The following is a 23818-nucleotide window of genomic DNA, read 5'->3' as shown; positions in this document are numbered from 1 at the left end:
ATTTACCTCCTTGCCCTGCACCGGGGGAGGGAGTGGTCTGTACACCAGCTCCTTGGTTCCTGTAGTCAGCTCCTTCCTCAGGTGGCCCATCTCAGGGACACATTGTAGCCCTTTTAGGGGTCTTGACAGCCGGCCGAGAAGCAGGGGAAATCGCTCTCCTGTGGGAGGCTCTACGGCGTGGGCGAGTAGTAGGCTCGAGCTGGGGCAGAGCCGGCTCGGTTGCTGCAGGGGAACGCCCTCATCGAACAGACGGGGTGCGCATTGTTGTGCCGCGCTGGGGCAAGATGTGCTGTATGGCCTCCGTCTGTTGCTTCACTGCCGAGAACTGCTGGGCAAAGTCCTCGACGGTGTCGCCGAAGAGGCCGGCCTGTGAGATGGGGGCATTATTTGCTGCGGTCCAGGAAAGCATGGCAGTGAGCGCAATATCTGTCTCAGACCGGGCTGCCACACCGAAGGCAGCAGTCTGGTCGAGTCTTCAGCATCCAACACGACTAGGACAACTGCCGATGCAGTAATCGACATCTCATCCGGGTCTCAGCATCCGGGAGAGACATTAGGCTGGCACTGAGGCGAGTTGACTGTCTCATCCAAAAGGTGGACGGAGGCCAGCGACCGCACTGCAGGGTGGGAGCGGTGTTCCTGACCATCAGAGGCGGAGAGGTAACGACCTCATCCAGGAACTGCACGGAGATGGAACGGCATCTTTAAAAAGGCGCATCTTTAAAAAGACGTTCAACATCACTGTGCACACTCTTTTAGAGAAAATAAACTCTTTCAGAAGCGCTGTCAAAGAGCCCAAGGTGTGTAGTCTGCAGCAGAGTGAATAGTGGAGAAAGACCGCTGGAATGCGGCATAGATCCAACAGCAACACTCTGAGAGGGAAGGTGAATGAGTGAGCAGACCACTTCAGCTTGCTGTAGTGTGACCGTTCGCTCCAAAGAAGAAATCTGAATGAACTTGCCTGTTGGCTTCCCTTTTATACCCGTATATTGAAAATACTGTTTCCAAATGTATCAGGATTAATGTAGACGTAGCCTAAATATGGGTCAGGTCTTGAATTTTCCATTTATTTTTCATATACATTTTCACATACATTCAAGCAATATAAAGACTATTTCAGTGGTGTTGTGGCTTGATTTTTTATTTGATTTTGTGTCACCATAGTAGGACATTCACTTACTCACTGAGTCATTCAGAGCAGTTCTTAACTCTTACATATCTTAACATGAACACCAGCACTGCACCGACACTCAACTAGGTTGCCATAATCAGCTGTTCCGTTATTTATGTTGAGAGATCAATCAGAACAGATAACAGATCAGAGCAGGCTATTCTGGCTTCATCAAGCTTGCACCAATTACTGTAAAGTAGCACTTAAAAATGATATCTGACATATGAGACACCACTGTAAATAATGACTCTAGATGCACATCTTTATCTGCACTACGCCCTTTTCTGAGAATCTGGAAACAAAACTAAAATTACTCTATGATTGGGACTTCAGATTTTGTGACATTCATCAACAAATAACTGACAACAACTGGTGAACAATCACAGCAGTTGGTATGATGTCCTGATCTGTACTCCATTGGGATTTGAAACAAACCACCAGTATCCAGATAGGACATTTTATTGTGTAGGAGTAACAAAATCTCCTTTTCATGTATTCACACAAGTGGAACAAATGAAAAACTCATGAATGGAAAGACAATTTTTGTGTCCCATATTCTTTCTTTAACATTCTTTTGCTTACATCAGCTGTTGTAGAGGCAGGATCTCCCTGTAACCAACTCCACCCACTGCTGTTAAGAAAAGTGCACTTACAACTCTAGGTTTTTTCGTATCAACTCCTCTTCTCCTGAGCTTCTGATCGTCATTACAGTAAGTGTAAAATCTTTATCCTGAGTTTTCAAATTGTAATAATCTGTGCAGCACTTTTCACAGTACATGTTGTGCAAACCAGATTTACAATGAAAAAACAACTGCACAAATAACCTCAGAAACACTGTGTAAAATGCACTTATGTATAACCCAAAGAGTACACATACACCTCCAAAATGTCTGTTTAAGCGTGTTTCCTCCTGGAAAGCATCACATTCTTATTATCATCTGATAAACATCTTAAAAAGAGCAGGTTTACATTATTTTGTCTTAGGGCGTTTTAACACCTGGCTCATTTGGAGCATTTGTTTCAAAACCTGGTCAATTTCTCCCTTTGTTTGGTCCGTTTATGCATATATGAATACAGCAATCGTACTCAGATCCATAACAATCGGTCCGACACCACCTGGACAAGGGAGTCTCAGTCCAATTGCAAATTAACTCTGAAGAGGTTCACTTGTGGTGAGAATGCAATCCAACCCAACAGACCAACAAAGCAAACAATATTCCTTTAAAAATGAGTATATCTGATAGATCTGTTGAGAAAAAAACAACCTCTGACTGGAATGCGCATTCTGTACAATGCATTATGAAACATTATATAAAAAATTTTGTACCGGTATAAGATTTCACAGGTATAACAATTTAACCGTTTTATTGATGTATGAGGTAAATTCCTGAATAGTGCACAAACATTCTGACCAATGAGGGGACAGCTTGCTCAAATGTGACTTTTATAAAAAAAAAAATATATATATATATATATTTTATTTTTATAATTCCTTCTGAAGCGAACCAAACCAAGAAGAAAATGAAACACTGTATCAATTTTAGCCCCTGTTTCTGAACTAATCAAATGTGCTACAGGTCTGAAAATACCTTTTATAGAAGTATTGCAAATCAGAAAAAAATAAAAATAAATGTAAATAGATGTAAATGCACATCAAATAGACATCTGGGTGATATCTGTGTGCTATCAGGGAACAATTTTGTGAACAGGATTGAAAATATGCGGAATCCACATTTATATATTTTTATATACATACTAAACAAATTAAAACATATATGTTTTGGCTTGATCTAATGAATTTGTGCAAATTAAAATTCAACAATATAAAAAATTAAGGGATAATGTAGTCAGCTGGTTGTTATTGCAAAATAAACCCTGACAGCGTGATCAGGACCGGACGCGGAGCAGAGAATTCTTGTATGACCCTGTAGGGGTTTATTCCGCAATAATGACCAGCTGACTGGTCATTGTCCCGCTTATTACATGGCTACCTAACAAATAAATACATTTACATGAAACATTGATTTGAGTTGAAACTGTTTTTTTTTTAGAATGATACAAGAAGTAGGAAAAATGACTCGCAATACCTGAAAGACCGGTCTGATATACATTTACATTTATTAATTTGGCAAACACTTTTATCCATAGCGACTTACAAAGAGGAATAATACATCGTACACAATCCATCTTGAGGATAAATCAGTACGAAAAGTAGTTTTTAGCATGAGTTCATGGTTTAGTGCACATGGAAAAGCCATGCCATTTTTTGAATACAGAGAGTGAGTCAGTTTCACGGATGGAGTTGGGAAGGTCAAAACACCAACGTGGTACAGTGAAGCCGAAAGTCCGGGAAACTGTTTTGGTGCCTCTTTGTGTTGGTAAAACAAGGCGCCGCTCATTTGCTGACTGCAGGCTTCTGGTGGGAACGTAGCTCTGCAGGTATGATTTTAGGTATGCTGGAGCAGACCCAGTGAATGTTCTGTATGCAGCATCAGAGCCTTGAAATTGATACATGCATCAACCGACAGCCAGTGGAGAGAGACAAAGAGTGGTTTAACATGCGCTCTCTTTTGGCGCTTTTCCACTACACAGTACCAGTTCGCATCGGCTCAACTCGACTCGACTTTGTTTGGTTTTCCACTGTGTAAAAGTTGTACCTGTACCTGCTTTCGGGTACTTTTTTTCGTACCACCTCCGGCGAGGTTCTGAGCGGGCTGAGGCGATACTAAAATGTGACGTAAAAACAATGCCGACTGCTGATTGGTCAGAGAGAATCGTCACTATTCTCTGCGTCATCATTGCGCGCGCCAGACGGAGTATCCAGAATAACTCCGCCATTTTTAAATAGTTTGCGCAGATATAGCCTACAAAACTATTATTATGGCACAGCGGGAGCGCCATTTACAGATGGCACTCGATGATGCAGCACATGCCGGAGAACTCGAAGCGGCTTTAAGGAGAGAGGAGATTGCTGCAATGTCGTCCTTCAACCAGGCCTTTCTGGGAACCCTGAGCCAGCTTGTCCAGGCACTGAACCGGCGGGATGCTGTTCCACCGCCCCTGGACTGAAACCCCTTTGTTTATTTTAATTAAATGTTTGCACTACATGTAACATATGTATATAGTTGGATGTGTGAATTTATATTAATATTATATTTTTTTCTATTTGTATGCGTGTTTAAATAAAACCTTTTTGAAACTTATTACAAACAGTGTCTTTTTTTGATGGTTTGCTTTTTTTACAAGGGTTTGAACAAGTATTTTCAGATTGTATACTGTGATAACCTTTAATGAAAAACAGCAGAGACAACATATTTAATGATAATGTATTTATTTAGCAATTAAAATAACGCATCAGTCCCTCTCGTACATCTCTGCCCTCCTCCTCAACACCCTGTGCCACTGCCACCACAGGCTCTGCTGCTGCAGGTGCATCCCATTCATTGTCATAGTCCTCTCCGTGACTCTCACAAAGGTTATGCAAAGCACAGCAAGTAAGATTCATAGATTTCACAATTGTAACATCACAGTCATTTCTTTTCATGAGGCAACGCCACCTTCCCTTCAGTCTACCAAAAGCGTTTTCAACCACTACCCGTGCTCGACATATTTTCTTGTTGTAGATCTGCTGTTCTACTGTCAGCCGTCCAGTGTAGTATTCAAAGTTGATTAAATACTTTGCATATAGTATAGTATTTACACATATGCAAACGTTAGCTATGTTAGCATAACTTAACCTCTTACGTCGGCTTTGAACAACCGGATTCGTCTCAGTAGTCTGAACTCTGTAGTAATTCCCAAACTCTCCTGTTTTTTTCAGCAGTGTTTCGTTTTGCTGCCCTCAGCCTCTCATGAAACAACGTTTGTCTTCTTGCTGTGAGAAACAGCCACATCCCGAGGATCAAAAACAGCATACACTCGATTTCCTCCATTGTCCTGTGTGTGTGGGTAGCGGATGTGTGTCGCGTATAAGATTACGTCACGGCAGTTTCCTGCGGTGTCGCTATGACGACCGGGTATTATTTGTGGCGGTACTGTCTGCAATGGAAAACGGAGCGAAAAGCGAGCCGAGTCGAGGCGAGGCAAGCCGAGGCGAGCTGGTACTGGTAATGGAAAAGCGCCATTTGATTCGTTGAAGACCAGACATGCTGCTGCATTCTAGATCATTTGCAGGGGCCTAATTGTGCATGCATGGAGGCCTGCAGTGAGAGCATTCCAGTAATCCAGTGTAGATATGACAAGTGAATGAACAAGAAGTTGTGTTCAGAGAGGAACTGAACATGCCACATGTTATTTTCCTGATATTGTAGAGTGTATGTCTACATGATTGTGCTGTCTTAGAGATGTGGTCTGTGAAATTGCGTTTGTTATCAATGGTTACCTCTAGATATCAGACCGTTTTGGAAGGTGTTTGTGGCAGGGCGGAGGGCGGGGCCGGGTCGTGATCATACACACCAGGTCCTTTATCAGGCTAATCAAGCCTCCGAGAGGGATAAAGGCTGACTGCAGAGGATTGTGCGGGAGGGAGCGATAAGGGACCGGGTGTGTATGCTCACAACCCGGCCCCGCCCTCCACCCTGCCACAGGGTTATTGTAGTTGATATCACTTTATTTATCAGAACACTGGATGGCATGATTGACAAATTCCAGAGAGCTGTGTAATAAGCAAAACTATAAATACTTGTTAACCACAAAAAGATAGCATTTAGATGAGCCATAATATACAGTATACACAAAGGCCAAATAAAAATCCAGCACGGTAGATGCCTGTCCAATATAATTAATATTCAATGCATTCTGGGGCAGATTCACTAAACAGTTGTTCCACTTTTGTGTGTTGTATTTCAGCATAAGCACGCCTCTTTTCTTTGTAAATTAGGCTCATTAAAGATTGCGCTATGTTTCTTCACAAATAAACCTATTATTTGGGTGTGAATCTATGGATCTGTAAAACTGAAACTAATAAATATATATATATATACATTCACCTAAAGGATTATTAGGAACACCTGTTCAATTTCTCATTAATGCAATTATCTAATCAACCAATCACATGGCAGTTGCTTCAATGCATTTAGGGGTGTGGTCCTGGTCAAGACAATCTCCTGAACTCCAAACTGAATGTCAGAATGGGAAAGAAAGGTGATTTAAGCAATTTTGAGCGTGGCATGGTTGTTGGTGCCAGACGGGCCGGTCTGAGTATTTCACAATCTGCTCAGTTACTGGGATTTTCACGCACAACCATTTCTAGGGTTTACAAAGAATGGTGTGAAAAGGTAAAAACATCCAGTATGCGGCAGTCCTGTGGGCGAAAATGCCTTGTTGATGCTAGAGGTCAGAGGAGAATGGGCCGACTGATTCAAGCTGATAGAAGAGCAACTTTGCCTGAAATAAACACTCCTTACAACCGAGGTATGCAGCAAAGCATTTGTGAAGCCACAACATGCACAACCTTGAGGCGGATGGGCTACAACAGCAGAAGACCCCACCGGGTACCACTCATCTCCACTACAAATAGGAAAAAGAGGCTACAATTTGCAAGAGCTCACCAAAATTGGACAGTTGAAGACTGGAAAAATGTTGCCTGGTCTGATGAGTCTCGATTTCTGTTGAGATATTCAGATGGTAGAGTCAGAATTTGGCGTAAACAGAATGAGAACATGGATCCATCATGCCTTGTTACCACTGTGCAGGCTGGTGGTGGTGGTGTAATGGTGTGGGGGATGTTTTCTTGGCACACTTTAGGCCCCTTAGTGCCAATTGGTCATCGTTTAAATGCCACGGCCTACCTGAGCATTGTTTCTGACCATGTCCATCCCTTTATGGCCACCATGTACCCATCCTCTGATGGCTACTTCCAGCAGGATAATGCACCATGTCACAAAGCTCGAATCATTTCAAATTGGTTTCTTGAACATGACAATGAGTTCACTGTACTAAAATGGCCCCCACAGTCACCAGATCTCAACCCAATACAGCATCTTTGGGATGTGGTGGAATGGGAGCTTCGTGCCCTGGATGTGCATCCCACAAATCTCCATCAACTGCAAGATGCTATCCTATCAATATGGGCCAACATTTCTAAAGAATGCTTTCAGCACCTTGTTGAATCAATGCCACGTAGAATTAAGGCAGTTCTGAAGGCGAAAGGGGGTCAAACACAGTATTAGTATGGTGTTCCTAATAATCCTTTAGGTGAGTGTATACACACCTACATTCCTGTTGAATGAATGAAAATTTTTATATGCAAAACTTTTATTTTTCAGGACAGTTGGATTCTGTGTGAAGATGAAGACACTTACAGAAGCAGCTCTGTATGTTTTGTTGATTCTCTGTTTCTGCTCCCATTCAGAATCTGCCACTGCATTAGATCTGCTGCATAACACTGCAGGTGAAACATCTCAGCAGGATTTTTTAAATCATTTCAGATTTATTCATGTTCACATAATGGATTTCCATGCTTTTGTGTGACTGGTACTTGGATAAATGTTAGCATCACATGATCAGCCAAATACTGCACGCTTAATCTCAGTATCCATCCTGTTATTAGACCTTGCATTTTCCATTCCCCTTTTTAATTTGTGACTAGTAGCCCCAAAGAAACATGCAAAATAAACAGCTACTTTATTAGCTATGCCTGTACGTCTACTTATTCATGCGATTATCTAATCAGCCAATCATGTGGCAGAAGTGCAATGTATAAAATAATGCAGATGCGAGGAGGATGGGCTACAACAGCAGAAGACCATGTTGGGTTCCACTTCTTTTAGTCAAGAACAGAAAACTGAGGCTGCAGTGGGCCTTCCATTTGTGTACCTCAGCAGAAATCCAATTATTTTCAGACTAGGAAATGTTTTTCCAATCGTCTACTGTCCAGTTTTGGTGAGCCTGTGTCCACTGCAGTCTCAGTTTCCTGTTCTAAGCTGACAGTAGTGGTACCTGGAGGGGTCTTATGCTGCTGTAGACTATCCGCCACAATGTTCAACGTGTTGTATGTTCACAAATGCTTTTCTGCATAGAACTGCTGTAACGTGTGTTTATTTGGGGTTCTGTCACCTTCCTGTCAGCTTGGACCAGTCTGGACATTCTCCTCTGACCTCTGTCATTAACAAGCCATTTTTGCCCACAGAACTGCCACTCATTGAATGGTATTTCTTTCTCGCACCATTCTCTTTACAACCAGCCCATCTGGGACCAACAATCATCCCACGTTCTAAATCACTGAGATCACATTTTCCCCATTATGATGGCTGATGTGAACATTAACTGAAGCTCCTGACCCATATCTTCATGATTTTTTAAATGACACTGCTGCCACACGATTGGCTGATTAGATGATTGCATGAAAACATTCAGTGACTGTATGTGGACAGTGAGACTAAGTTGTGAAATTAATACTTATTATTAATAATACCAAGCTATAGAAAGTCAGAATATTTAGCACATTGTTTGTTTCCATGAAAATATTCATGTTTTTGAGACGTTATAGACATAACAGTAATTAGCATAAATAATCCTTATTCAAAGCACTGGTTAGCATCATCCAATCACTGCCAACCATGTTAAAATAAAATTATACATGATAAATTGTGAATCTATGTACTGATTATCATTGTCCTATGTCTGCCAAACATGTTGAGTGATCCAAACACTGCAGCCTGAAACTGAACTTTAATTAGGAAGTTTGGATTGAATGCACGTAGCTGTATAGAGAGCTATAGGATGCTCCCTTGCTCCCTATTTAGTGAATGACTTAAGCTCCAGTGTGCTGTCCTTATTGCACCTTATTTTCATACTAACTCCATATAAATCCTCTGAAAGACACATTTTTCAGTTTTTGGATGCATCCATTGATTCTCAATGTGATGATGCAGAGTTATTATTGGATATTTTAACTGAAACTGAGCATACAGTACACAGATGTTGTCATTGTGTTTAATAGAGTCCCATTTTGCAATAAATCACTCAAACTTTAAAAATAGCATATCAAATGAAATTATAACTATAACCATCTTTCTTACCAGATGTAGTTTTGTTGGCATTTCAACAAAACAAAAACTGTGCTGTGATCGATGCCATGTTGGTTTGTCACATGACTCTTAACTCTTTACTGAAAGCACAGAGTCTCCTGAACCAAGATTGGTCGATTTAAATTAAATAAACTTCTGCATTGCATATAGCGAAGTCAAAATCTAATATCCATGCATGTGGATGCGGGGGCGCACAAGGTTAAAGCAATCAGAAAATATTGAGTTCTCTTACGAGAGGTTCTCTCGTATTGCGTAAGCTAGCTTACGCTACGGGAAAGATTCATCTTTTCTGAGATATTGAAGCCAAAACATTATCCTTAATTTTGTATCATTTGTCAACGCAGTGCAGCCATCTCAGAGGACGAGGCGGAGGATAAGGGCTGTTCCATCATGGCTTCGGACAGCGAGGAGTGGTCAGGCTCCCACGCCTCCTCCTCGGCCCAGGAATCCAGCAGGACCCACGCCGGAGTCGAAGGGGAAGTAACACGCCTCCTCACACAGGCCGTCGACCGCCTCGGGCTCAAGTCCATCATGGCTTCGGACAGCGAGGAGTGGTCAGGCTCCCACGCCTCCTCCTCGGCCCAGGAGCCCCTTCCACGAGAAGACTCTATGCGTCAAAATGGTCTGTGTTTTCAAAATAGTGCACCGACAGAGACCTGGACCCACGGACATGTGGGGTGTCGTCGCTGCTCGTGTTTTTACAAGAGCTGCTGGATAAGGGCAGATCCCCATCCACGCTCAAAGTGTATGTGGCGGCCGTCGCGGCGTTCACTGAAAAAACTAGCTGGTCATCCGCTTCCTCAAGGGAGCTAGAAGGATGAACCCCCCGCGCCCCCCATCGGTTTCTATCTGGGATCTTTCTATAGTTCTCGAAACTATGAAAGCCCCCCCTTTCGAACCGCTTCAATCCGTGGATTTGAAATACCTTTCACTCAAAACCGTTTTTCTGACTGCCCTGTCATCAGTCAAACGTGTGGGAGACCTTCACGCGCTGTCTGTCAGCACTGCGTGTCTTGAGTTTGGACCAAGTGACTCCAAGGTCATTTTAAAGCCTAGACACGGCTATGTTCCCAAGGTGATCGGTACTCCTTTCAGAGCACAGGTCATTTCCCTATCGGCGCTGCCAGCATCCGATAGCGAACGCGACGCCAATCTCCTTTGCCCAGTCAGAGCACTGAAATTGTATACTGCGTGCTCCGCCTCTTTCAGACGCTCTGAGCAGCTTTTCGTTTCGTTCGGAGGGCGCACCAAAGGTCTCGCCGCCTCGAAACAGACACTGTCTAGATGGATAGTGGACGCTATTGCTGCCGCATACGCGTCAAAAGACCTGCCATGCCCGTTGGGCATTAGGGCTCACTCCACTAGAGGCATGGCCTCATCGTGGGCATGGTCCAGCGGGATTTCCATTCACGACATATGTGTGGCAGCGGGCTGGGCTTCCCCCTCCACCTTTGTCAGATTTTACAATCTGGAAGTGCCCGCCCTGCAGGCAAAACTACTAGCGGTTTAATACGCTACAGCTCCCCTGGTGAGCTGCACTGATGGGACTCATTCCACACAGACCGGCACCGCCACTCTGTCGTTCCCTTCCCACTATGTGCTTATGTATTACACACACACTGGCCCGCACTCTTGCCGGCCAAATATTATTTCCCCACTCACAAGGGCTCCCCTGGGTCCCCCCACCCCCGGGACTCATGCAGTGGATACTTGGCGCGCACGGCGTTGACAATGGGTTCCCGTAGCGTAAGATATCTTACGCAATACGAGAGAACCTCTCGTAAGAGAACGAATCGGTTACCTAACGTAACCTCGGTTCTCTCTAGATGAGGGAACGAGTATTGCGTAGCCGGCCGTGCTTCAGCGCCCACGGCGACTTTCGCTTCATTCAATGAAAACCAGGGTTCCAGCCTCACGAACTACGCTTATATGCACTCTAGCCACGCCCATTTTGGCGGGCTTTGATGCAGTAGCGCGGACGCTCTCTCATTGGACGCGAGTTCGCCCAAGTTCGATCTATAGGCTGCAGCAGTTGCCGCAGAGCAACCAATGAGCTCGCTAGCTAGCCCGCTCAAGGTCTGCAGTTGCTGCACTGCGTTGACAAATGATACAAAATTAAGGATAATTTTTTGGCTTCAATAGCTCAGAAAAGATTAATCTTTCCCGTAGCGTAAGCTAGCTTACGCAATACTCGTTCCCTCATCTAGAGAGAACCGAGGTTACGTTAAGTAACCGATTCGTTTTTTAGCTCATCTACACTTTGTGTCTGGAGGGAGTGGCCATAAGCTCTTTCCTTTGGAATATTTTATATTTTGTAGGTCTCGGCAAGAAATGAAAGCTTAAGGGAAATGTACAGTAAATAGTTGTTTTTGGTCATTATTAGGGGTTATAGTTGTATTTATAGTCCTGTTTAGTGTTACTTATGCAGTTTTGTGTTAAAGTTGCACTAAGTGCCCTGACTCTTACAACAGACTGATCTCACAGAAAATTAGATAGGAGGTTGAATGTTTTATGTGCTAAAATCTGTCTATGCTTTCTGAACCCCTAGTGGCCGAAGCTGGAACTACAGTCTTGTAAATATGCCCGTCATGTGATGCAAGTACAAGAACTTACTTTAACTGGATGTGACATGAAAGGCACAGCAGTCTGATTTTCAGAAACAATTAAGCAGTAAACTAACCCAACATCAATGGACATATATGTCTAACCTAAACACTAAACTTAAACATAACAGTATTGAGACTAAAGCAGAATTCTTTATGATTCCACTGTGTATTATCACAATAGCCGGAGATCAAAGCTCAGCACAGGCAATTGCCTGTGAACATTCGCAGCATGTACAGAATTTGGCACATTGGTCCAAATTTTGGTGGAAAAACATTCAGGATAAACACAATGACCATGTTGCATACAATAGTGGTCTTGGACTTATACTGAAACCTAGTGGTGTGGATGCAGCATTGCACAAAAGCAACAGTTTTCAGTTACTGAGGCCAATGAATAAATGCACTATTCACACTCAAATCACTTGTGGAATAAATCAATAATGGCAGTCTAATTATAGGGATTAATTAGATAATGTGAGAAGTATTAGACTGGTCATATTATCGAAATATGTCAATGTGCCCATGGCCTGCTCCATGTAAAATGAACTTATAAATATTTATTTGCAGAAGCAGCCTCATTTAAGTAGATGAACATGATCATTAAATATGTTAGGAATTATTATTATCACAATAGCATAATCAATTGGATATAACAAAATTTTTTTTATCTGAATGAAGATTAGATTTAATGCAACCACTTAACCTAAAAACACAAGTAAAAATCAAAAATGAATTTCTTGAACTTTTTCATATATTAATTAATACATTTTTCATTGTTTTAATTCTGCTCACAGTGAGTTGGAAAGGAACACTGCCCTGTGGCCAATGGGACTGTGAATGTGCGTTTAGTAGACAGCGTGGTTGTTGTTGTGTCATAAAGCAACTGTCAGAGCTGGAGGAGGCCACCTTCATACGTTTGATTGGAGTGTGGGAAGGACTGTCCCGCCTCAACAGTCAAATAGAGGAAGTCACAGGTTGCCTTTGTTATTGCTATCTTACTTTTTACTTATCATGCTTGATATAGTAAATCAAAGTTACAAAATACACAAATCTGTCTAAACAATTGCATATTACTTGCTCTCTTTCCCCTTCCAAAGCTGGTTGTCAGATTGCGTTCACTGCTGCTATGCTGCCAATGACTGCATGTTTTGGGCCGTTCACCAGCAACGTGTCTGTCTCTTACCAGTCTGTCTCACTCAATCAAGGCAACGGGTATAATCCTGCATTGGGTAAGCGATGTTCCACAATACAATGTCAAATTCTTAATGTCTCCTTATCTAACACTGATCATCTCTTTTTTTGATGCTCCATGAATTAATTCGGTGAGGTAGATTAATGAGTTCTACAGATGTCTAATAGTACAGCCTGTAAAACAACGTTGTGAATATGCTATATGCCATACTGACAGCACTAAATATTATAAATTGTGAAACAAGTTGTCCTCTGTTTAGTCATTCTGAATGTAAAATTTTTGCATTTGAATGTGCATTTTTATTTTAAAATCCACGAATATTTGAATTTCAAATTTTAATTTCATAGCCTTAAAGTTACTGAAGGGATACCGACCTGTGAAAAGAGCAGTGACTGGTGACTTCCTTTTTTGGGAGGGGGCAATTTTGAAGAGGACAGTTGTCTACTAACTTCAGGATTTTTATTTTTTATAAATTTGCAAAGATTTCAAACAAACTTCTTTCACGTTGTCATTATGGGGTATTGTTTGTAGAATTTTGAGGAAAATAATGAATTTAATCCATTTTGGACTAAGGCTGTAACATAACAAAATGTGGAAAAAGTGAAGCGCTGTGAATACTTTGCGGATGCACTGTATATACACAAAGACTATTTGTTTATTTGTTTATTTGTTTATTTTTAGGATCCCATTAGCTGAAAGTCTGTGCCATCAGCTAGTCTTCCTGGGTTCCATTCTAAAAAATTACATTACAACAACAACAACACATTTAATCATCACAGTAAACAATATATATATTTTATATATGTACATACATACACAAACACACACTCATACCTACATACAATCTAGTTTCGATTCATAAAACTAAATATAAATACCATGTTATTTACAATTACCTTAATCATAACATATAAAACCTACATCGACACATAACACCTTAGAATTCTTTTAAATGCCAGCTTATTACAAAGCTGACGAACTTCAATGGGAATGTTATTCCAGATGACTATTGCTCTATACAGAACGGTTTTCTTCATAAAATTTGTTTTTGGATAGGGGGTCATTATATGACCATTATTTGCCTTTCTGGTGTTATAATTATGCACAGAATTACAATACACTATTTGATTAAACAGAGAAATACGCATTTTCATTGTCAATGTGTTATATATCATACTGCTTAAAGTAACTGTTATTCTTTGGTTTAAAGTGAGCCATGAAAGAGTAGAATACATCTGATCTCTACTTGTTTTAATTGAACAGGCCAGAACCAGTCTTGCTGCTTTATTTTGCGCAACCTGAATTTTTGACAAGTCCTTTTTAGTTGCAGAAGACCACACACCTCAGTGCAGTATGACAAGTGACATAATATTAATGACTCTGTTGCTATTTTTAAAGTTTCCTGATTCACATAATGACAACTCAACAGACTAATGAGTTAATGAAACACAGGCGAGGACTATCAAGGACAGCTGACATTGATGAGGGCAGGGAATTATGGAAAGTGTAGTCCGGGAGGAACAGATGATAGGGGAGAAACACAAGGCAAACAACAGTGAATCATGAAACTTGCACATTAAGGCCATGGTTATTGCATTGTGGTGGATCACATTTGTTGTGTGTTGCCTCCCCTTATTTAAAATACAGAATATTTGCAAACTTGCTGCAGATTTGTCACCTTTATTTATGAAAATGATTCATTGCAAATGTTTGCCAGAAGTTTGCAGCTCTTCACTGGTAGTGGTGAACAAGCATTTTTTATTATCCTTTTCTCCCAATTTGGAATGCTCTATTCCCACTACTTAGTAGGTCCTCATGGTGGCGTGGTAACTCACCTGAATCCATGTGGCGGTTTACAAGTCTTAGTTGCCTCCACTTCTGAGTCAATCTGTGCATCTTATCGCGTGGCTCGTTGTGCATGACACTACAGAGACTCACATGAGGCCGCGATCCATGCACAACTTACCACATGCCCCATTGAGAGCAAGAATCACTAATCATGACCACAAGGAGGTTACCCCATGTGACTCTACCCTCCCTAGAAACTAGGCCAATTTAGTTGCTAAGGAGACCTGACTGGAGTCACTCAGCACACCCTGAATTTGAACTCCAGGGGTGGTAGTCAACGTCAATACTCGCTGAGCTACCCAGGTCCCCTGCAGCAATCATTTGGCAACAATGGACAATTTGCAACAAGTTTGCTGCAAAGATCCTTTGCATGTTAAAATAATTTGTAGTAAATTTGCAGCAAGTTTTTGGGTCACCTTAGCACATCTCTTTCGGATGGCCAAAGTGACTGTCTCTGCTTTATTATTATCATGAAAGGGGTATGCACTGCTATATCTGCCATGCAACATATTGGGAGCAACAATTGACGTTACAATTTATCTAAAAGAAAACCCACATGAAATATGATTAACCTTTCAAACTGAGATGCATTAACAAAAATCAGATTATAATCAGATTGCAAACCACCTATGAATGCTTGTGAAAATCAATCTTAATTGCTCTGCTGGCACATTCACCCATGGAAGTAGAATGCTTCTTGGCTTTTTGGGTACTTTATTCCAGAAAACTGAGCCATAAATACCAATTGATGAATCCCTTTGGAGCTGCAAGAATTGTCTGACAAGAAAACACACAGTCCCAAACATTTCACTAGCGACTATCCTCAGCTGTGATTTCAAAGTTAGCAAACAGGGAAAGATACATTCAACATTGTTAAAGGGTTAGTTACCCAAAGATTTACTCACCCTCAAGCCATCTTAGGTGTATATGACTTTCTTCTTTCAGCCAAACACAATCAAATTATATTAAAAACTATCCTGTCTCTTCCAAGCTTTATAATGGGAGTATATGGTACCTTAGATTTTGAAGCCCAAAAAAGTGCATCCATCCATCAAAAAAGTTATCCATACAGCTCCAGGGGGTTAATAAAGGCCTTCTGAAGCGAAGCGATGCGTTTTTGTGAGAAAAATATCCATATTTATAACTTTATAAACTATAATCACTGGCTTTCGGTAACGGACGTCTGCGCGTTCACAAGAGAGTCGAGCTCCGGTGTATGACGTAGGCGTAGTGTAAGCTCAGGTGAGAAGTGACGAACGCAGAAGTGTGCATTGTTTACAGCAAAGGAAAATGGCAAAAAGAAGTAAGTTGTCTTAGCTATACTGTAGATTTGTATTAGTCTTAAAATGGTGCATTTGTGCGTCTATCCAGTCATTCCAATCATCCATTCATGGCAGCAAACACTCTCAGCCTCTGTTGGCATTACCTTGCATTTCCTGCATGAGCACCACCATGTCTCCCGAACTCTCCGTCTACCAGATTCTTGTGTTTATGCCGCTGCTGCATCTTCCTGAGTTCCTGGTTGGTGTACTTCATTTCAAAGAAATAGGGCTGGGCAAAAAACTCAATCTCCTCTTCTCTTATATCGAAATCCTCCGACATTTTTCTTTAAAAATCCTTGTTGTTGTCTTCTAATTTGTGACCGGCATTTCCGCATTCGTCACTTCTCACCGGAGCTTACGCTACGTCATATGCAACATATCCATATGCAGCCATTTACAAACTAACTATTGCAAACACACAGATCACTCAAGTTCAACCTGCTCATCCACAGGTACATTCACAGCTCCACATGCTGGACTCTACTGCTTCACCTTCACCGCTTATTCCAAAGTTGGCAATGTAGACCGACTCTACCAAAAGCTGCAGCTGATGAAGGATGGCCAGCTGATTGCTTCTTCCTGGGAGGACAACCGCGTGGATTCAGAGGACAGTAGCACTCAGACGGTTCTTCTGCAGCTCAGACAGGGCTCTCAGGTCTATGTTGAGCTGCTGTCAGGTCGACAGTTGTGTGGAGACACCCAGAGCTACAACACTTTCAGCGGATACCTGGTCTATCCGTTCACTGAGGAATGAAATAAAAACCTGTTATCACACACACAAGAATCTCTTTAGTAATAGTCAAGTCAAGTGGTTTTTATTGTCGTTCAACCCTATAGAGTTAGTACAGTACACAGTGAAACGAGACAACGTTCCTCCAAGACCATGTGCTACATAAAACAACATAGGACAAACAAAGAACCACATGAGACCACACAGACTAAATAAAATTTCTACATAAAGTGCTCGTGCAAATGTTTGCAAAAAGTATGTGACAGTACAAAAAATTACTAAAAGGAACAGGACAATAAGCACAGTAAGAGACAGTGCAGCCGACCAGTACACATTTGTAAATACATTCCATCAGAAATAGCTCATATAACAGGACACAAACACACACATGGAATTTATAGAGGATTGTTTTGTTATACTTTGTTATTGTTATTCTTCAAATCTGTTTTTAAATGTGTACAAATGTGAATTTAGATGTCTCTATGGAAAATCATAGCATTAGAAAAACAATAGAACTTTATGAATAAAATGTTTCTTCAATACTTGTGGAACTTTCACCCTCTAGTCTGTTCACTTTCTTTGTATCTTCATGTTTGTCACTTGCCTTCATCACCACATTTGCATAAATGAAGAGCTTGGATCCAAAAAGAGATAAACTAATCGTAACAGAGGTTACATGAAAAGCTAAACTAATTTCAAACTTAGATCAGCTGCATTAATCATAGAGATGCTAATCACATAATAATAAAAAATGGTTTTGTTGGTGTGGCGTAGTTGGTTGTGCATGTGATCCCCATGATATACAGTGGCAAGAAAAAGTACGGTTTGCCACCCACAGTTAGGGAAGTATTGGCACCGCGGTCGGTTCACCTCAAGTTTAAATGACACATCTGGAGCACAAGTTTTGGTCAACAAAACAAAGCATCAAACAGACAGGTACAGTTACAACCTCTGCTAATGCACCTCTAACTAGATTTACATTTACATTTATGCATTTGGCAGATGCTTTTATCCAAAGTGACTTACAGAGCCCTTTTTACAGGAACAATCCCCCTGGAGCAACCTGGAGTTAAGTGTCTTGCTCAAGCACACAATGGTGGTGACTGTGGGGATCAAACCAGCAAGCTTCTGATTACCAGATTACCAGTTACATGCTTAGACCACTACACCACCACCACTCCGACTAGCTGACATCAATGTTCTGCAATGAGCTGCTGATAGAGAAGCCCCCTGCATTTCTCCTTTCTGGGAGCATTTGCTTTTTGCAGTCAATTACAACAGTGATGTTCAAAAATGTTAACAAAACAGGCAATGTTTGCAGACAATGCTCGAACGAGTGCTGTATTCTGGTAATATATGTCACTAAAGCGTGTGATGTTTTTTTTTTTTTTAAATGTGCACACAAGTTCTTCATGTTTCGTCACATGGCTGTAATCTATCACGAGCGTCAATAATGCGCTTCGATTAATAGCATTAAGACGCCACTATAGTAATACACTGATACAAGATTAATCTTTTATGCTGACATCACCGAGGGAAAACCCCACAGGTGAGCCGAAACTGCACACAATCCCTTCTGTTTTTAAGCAGGCACTCAGTGCTAATACGGACAGACATGAAACAATAACTAGCGCTTGGGTTGTTCATGTGGGATTTCCACGAATGATTAAAAAACTCGAGCAGCATTATCACAACATCTCTTCTCATATGCATTTTAATGTATATTCTTTTATAGTGATGTACAGCTTCTGAATATTGAATATATGTTGAGATGAGTTTGAAGTGCACTTTTATGTTGATGCATGTAGCGTATTAGTGCAGGTATTAATTTAAAATGTTTATTTAGTAATTAAAGAAATGTTTTAGTTAAGGACCATGGCGAAAATTAACAATGGTTTTATTATAGTAATATTGTAGTAACCATGACTGCTGTCACCATGGTTTTCTTTGCAGAAATCATGGTTTTGATACAATTAACCAATGATTTTAAAACTGCAGACTGTAGTATATATATAGTAACCATGATTTGACTATATATTGTAAACATGTACTAACCATGTTTATATTGTGGTTACTATGATTTTACTAAAAATACCATGATTACTGTTGTAAAACAATGATTGAAATTTAAGGGTAAACCTGTTGAAGTATACCAAATAGATTATTCTTTCACCCCTAACGTTTAGGGTCATTGTCCTGCTGCATGATCTAATGTCTACTGAGCCTCAGCTGACGCACAGCCAGCCTGACATTATCCTGTAGGATATCTTCATAAACCTGGGAATTAAATTTTCCCTTGATGATGGCAAGTGGTCCAGGCCCTGAAGCAGCCCTCCCTCCACAGTACTTCACCATTGGGATGATGTTTTCATGTTGGTGCTGCATGTTCTTCCTAAACAATTCAACCTTAGTTTCATCAGTCCACAAAAAAAATTGTCAAGGGGGTCTTTGGCTAACTTCAGGCACATGGTCTTGTAGGAAAGCAGCTGCTTCTTTCATTGTGTCCTGCCATGGAAACCATGCCAGTTTAACATTTTCTGCAGAGTAGACTCATGAACTGTGATGTTAACCAGTTCCAATGATCCTTCAAGTCTTTAGCGGTCACTCTAAGGTTATTTTTTACCTCATTGATCATTCTGCATTGTGCCCTTTAAGTCATCTTGGCTGGACGGCCACTTCTAGTGAGAGCACCCGCAGTACTAAATCATCTCCATTTATAGACAATTTGTCTAACTGTAGAGCTCTTTGAGATAACTTTGTAACCCTTTCCAGCTTTATGCAAAGCAACAATTCTTGATCGTAGGTCTTCTGAGATCTATTTTTTGTGAGGCATGGTCCACTTCAGCAGATACTTCTTGTGAATAGCAAACTCAAAATGCTTGACGCCTTTTTATAAGTGAAAGTAGCTCTAACCCACACCCCCAATTTCGTTTCATTATTTGGATGCCAGGCTTGCCAACTTTTGACTAATTAGCTTTTGTTGACGTCATAAGCGTAGGGGTTCACATATGTAATACAAATGTTGTATTCAATATGAACAAGAACAATACAATAACGTGTGTTATAAGTTCAAACAGATTGTGTTTGTTCATTATTTTAAATTAGATGAAGATCAAACCAGATTTGAAAACAAATTTATACATACTAAATGCAGCTAATTCCAACGGGTTCACATACTTTTTTTTTGCCACTGTAAAAGAGCCAATCTGTTTGTTGGGAAGCAGGTTTGAATCTGGCCAGTGTCATATCCCCTTCCCAAAAAAACTTGCTTATAGAGTTTTAATTTATTCATTGTTTTTAGAATGGTAAAAAAGGAGAGACACACTTTTATGGCACAAAACACTTGTGTCTAACTCCTTTTTTTTAATTAGAGAATTGCAAGAATGTAGTCAAACAAGAGTACTGTAAATTCAGAAAACGATGGTTGAATTTTCTTGAGCTAAACTCAGTCTGTGCTTAACAAAATTTAAAGCACTACCTAGTAGCTGAAGCAGTAAGTGCTTTTGAATGTAAGGGCATGTTTGAGCTCTACTCTCCAGGTAAAGCAAGTTGTTTTTAGCTGTAAAGGCTGTAAAAAAATGAAGAGGAATTAACTCTACCCCTAAACTCCAACCCTAAACCTAACATTCAATGCAAATGCGAAATGTCTGATGGAAAATTACATTTGGCATAAAGGCTCCTATGCCAGGTACTGGAACATTCAAAAGCAACATGACGACTTCCAGTGTGATGCTGTTGCATTAAAGAGCATTAGAACAAGACAGGGGAATATGTCACAACAATAACAAACACTTACATTATGAGTCAAAATTGTACGTAATCTTTACTCATTGTGCATCAGTGATAATGATAGTGTCACGAACATGGAGAGCGCCTCCCTCTCCAGCCGTCGGAGATCAGATTCACCGGAGTATTGACTATAGACTACATTTCCCATAAGCCCACATACCTAGGTCTGATTGCTCCACAGCTGTTCCCTGTTTCCCCTCCACTATTTAATGAACTCTGATACACACACTCTTTGCGAAGTCTTGTTTTGCTCCGGCTACAATTCCAAGCATTTACCCTGTTTCCTGTTCTGTCTATCGTGTATCGACCCAGCTTTGTCTCTGTACCGCGTCTGTTTGCCGCCTGCCCTGTATTACGATTGCCAGTTCTAGTTTATTGATTGTTTGCTGCCTGCCCTCACTCTGATTCTGCCTGCCTCTTACATATCTGTTTACCTGTGCTTGACCATTGCCTGTACGACTACTGAGTGTTTATTATTAAACTGCTTATGGATCCCAACCTGCCTGAGTCTCCGTCACAGAAGACTTCGCCAAACACCGATCCAGCGGTAATTTCCCACATTGCGGAAGAACTCACGGCTCAAGCAAATCAGTTGTCAGCACAACAACACCAGCTCGCTCGACTTACTTCAGCAGTAGAGGAGATGATGCGCTCCATGCAGACGCAGCCCCAGTCTGCTCCCACACCAGCGCCCGCAATACCTCAAGCCAGCGCGGCTGCCGCCGCTGCTCCGCACTTCATAGCCTCCACCAGCCCAAGACTCGCGCTTCCAGAAAAGTTCGATGGCACGCCCTCCAGATGTAACGGGTTCGTCATGCAGTGCTCGGTTTTCCTCTCACAACAACCGGCAATGTACCCCACTGATGAGAGCAAAATCCTCTTCATGAGCTCTGTACTCACGGGTAGGGCCCTCGATTGGGCCACGGCGGTCTGGACCAATCAGGGATTCGCTCAATTCACCTTCGACTCCTTCCGACAAGGTCTGATCGACGTTTTCGATCACCCAGAAGGCGGTAAGAATGCGGGTGAACAGCTTATGGCTCTCCGCCAGGGCAACCGCACGGCGGCGGACTACGCACTCTCCTTTCATACCCTTGCTGCACAAACCGGTTGGGTCGAATCCACCCACAAACTTCTCTTTCGTCAAGGATTAAACACAGAACTTTGAGAGCAAAATCCTCTTCATGAGCTCTGTACTCACGGGTAGGGCCCTCGATTGGGCCACGGCGGTCTGGACCAATCAGGGATTCGCTCAATTCACCTTCGACTCCTTCCGACAAGGTCTGATCGACGTTTTCGATCACCCAGAAGGTGGTAAGAATGCGGGTGAACAGCTTATGGCTCTCCGCCAGGGCAACCGCACGGCGGCGCACTACGCACTCTCCTTTCATACCCTTGCTGCACAAACCGGTTGGGTCGAATCCACCCACAAACTTCTCTTTCATCAAGGATTAAACACAGAACTTCAATCCGAGCTGGCCTGCCGTGATGAGGGTGTGCCGCTCGATCAATTCATCGCTCTGGCAATCCGCGTAGACAACCTCATTCGTTCCAGACGCCCAGGCCGTTGGGTCCCACCTTCCTCTACAGTGTTCCCGTCGAACGACCCAGCGGAGCCCATGCAGGTCGATCGCACACACCTCTCTCCCGAAGAAAGAGAACGCCGCTTCTCCAATCGCCTCTGCCTCTACTGCGGCCAGGCCAGACATCAACGCGCCAACTGCCCGACGCGCCCGTCACAAGTGCCACGCCCCGGGGTAAGTCTATTGATTTCCTCTACTTTAACTGGAACCTGCCTCGAAGTACCCGTTAAGCTCACCTACCTTTCGACCAGTACAGACACTCATGCGCTGATAGACTCCGGGGCGGCGGGCAATTTCATTGATGAGAGTTTCTGTGAACGGTACCAAATACCTCTGACCGCTTGTAATCCTCCCTTGACAGTGGCGGCGCTAGATGGTTGGCCCCTGGGATCCGGCAGAGTGTGCTTCACCACCTGCGACATCACCCTGCAGGTGGGTGTACTACACTCTGAAACGATTCGCTTCTTCGTCATCCCCTCCCCTCACAACCCCGTAATTCTTGGGTTTCCCTGGCTGCGAACACACAACCCACAAATTTCCTGGCAGGAAGGGCAAATCTCTCAGTGGGGCCCAGTCTGTTCCACTCAATATCTGCGAGTCGTTCAACCTATCACCATGGGGGCCACCCATGCTAGGAGAGACCCGGACACACCCCCTGCGATACCCCATGCATACACCGATCTAAGTGAGGCCTTCAGCAAAACCAAAGCTGCACTACTTCCACCCCACCGTTCCAGCGATTGTGCTATTGAGCTCAAGCCCGGCTCTACACCACCTGTTGGCAGAATCTACCCCTTGTCTGAGCCAGAGTCCCTCGCCATGAAATCCTACATTGAGGAGGAACTAGCTAAGGGCTTTATCCGACCCTCCACTTCTCCGGCAGCAGCCGTTTTTTTCTTCGTAAACAAAAAAGATGGCTCTCTTCGCCCTTGTATCTATTATCGTGGCCTGAACGATGTCACCATAAAATTCCGGTACCCCCTACCACTTGTTCCCTCCGCCCTAGAACAACTGAGATCGGCAAAGTTTTACACCAAACTGGACTTACGAAGTGCCTATAACTTGATTCGCATTCGGGAGGTGGACGAGTGGAAGACCGTGTTTTCTACCACCTGTGGCCACTATGAATATTTGGTCATGCTGTTCGGCCTTTCCAACAGTCCCTCGGTGTTCCAGTCCTACATCAACAATGTCTTCCGGGACATGCTCAATAGGTGTCTGATCGTGTATATTGATGACATCCTTATTTACTCCGACTCCCTTGAGGAACACATTTCCCAAGTCAGAACGGTACTGAAACGCTTGATCCAGCATCAGCTATACGCCAAGGCAGAAAAGTGTGAATTTCACTTAAGAGCAGTCGCCTTCCTCGGCTACGTCATCAGCCGGAAGGGGTAGCCATGGATAGCAGCAAAGTCCAAGCCGTGTTAAACTGGCCTCAACCTAATACGGTTAAGGAGCTCCAACGTTTCCTGGGATTTGCCAACTTCTATCAGAGGTTCATCAGGAACTTCGGCACCGTCGCCTCACCACTCACTGCTTTGGTA

General features: G+C 42.5%; 2 protein-coding genes across 3 annotated transcripts in view; one reads left to right on the top strand and one right to left on the bottom strand.

Annotated features, from left to right (window-relative positions):
- The window catches only part of LOC127629997 (tripartite motif-containing protein 16-like), a 327862-nt gene that overhangs the window by 105504 nt on the left and 198540 nt on the right, over window positions 1-23818 (bottom strand). The gene's annotated exons all lie outside the window — the stretch shown is intronic.
- On the top strand, window positions 1842-17323 carry LOC127630001 (complement C1q-like protein 4). Its single transcript, XM_052107366.1, has 5 exons — window positions 1842-1881; window positions 7438-7562; window positions 12602-12781; window positions 12905-13036; window positions 16622-17323. Exons 2-5 carry the CDS (start codon window positions 7460-7462, stop codon window positions 16921-16923), a joined length of 717 nt encoding a protein of 238 aa, XP_051963326.1. The 5' UTR covers window positions 1842-1881; window positions 7438-7459; the 3' UTR covers window positions 16924-17323.

Source organism: Xyrauchen texanus, chromosome 36 (assembly GCF_025860055.1).
Source record: "Xyrauchen texanus isolate HMW12.3.18 chromosome 36, RBS_HiC_50CHRs, whole genome shotgun sequence".
Classification (NCBI taxonomy): Eukaryota; Metazoa; Chordata; class Actinopteri; order Cypriniformes; family Catostomidae; genus Xyrauchen; species Xyrauchen texanus.
The sequence above is the reverse complement of the archived record's forward strand: the minus strand, read 5'-3'. Positions and strand labels throughout refer to the sequence as shown.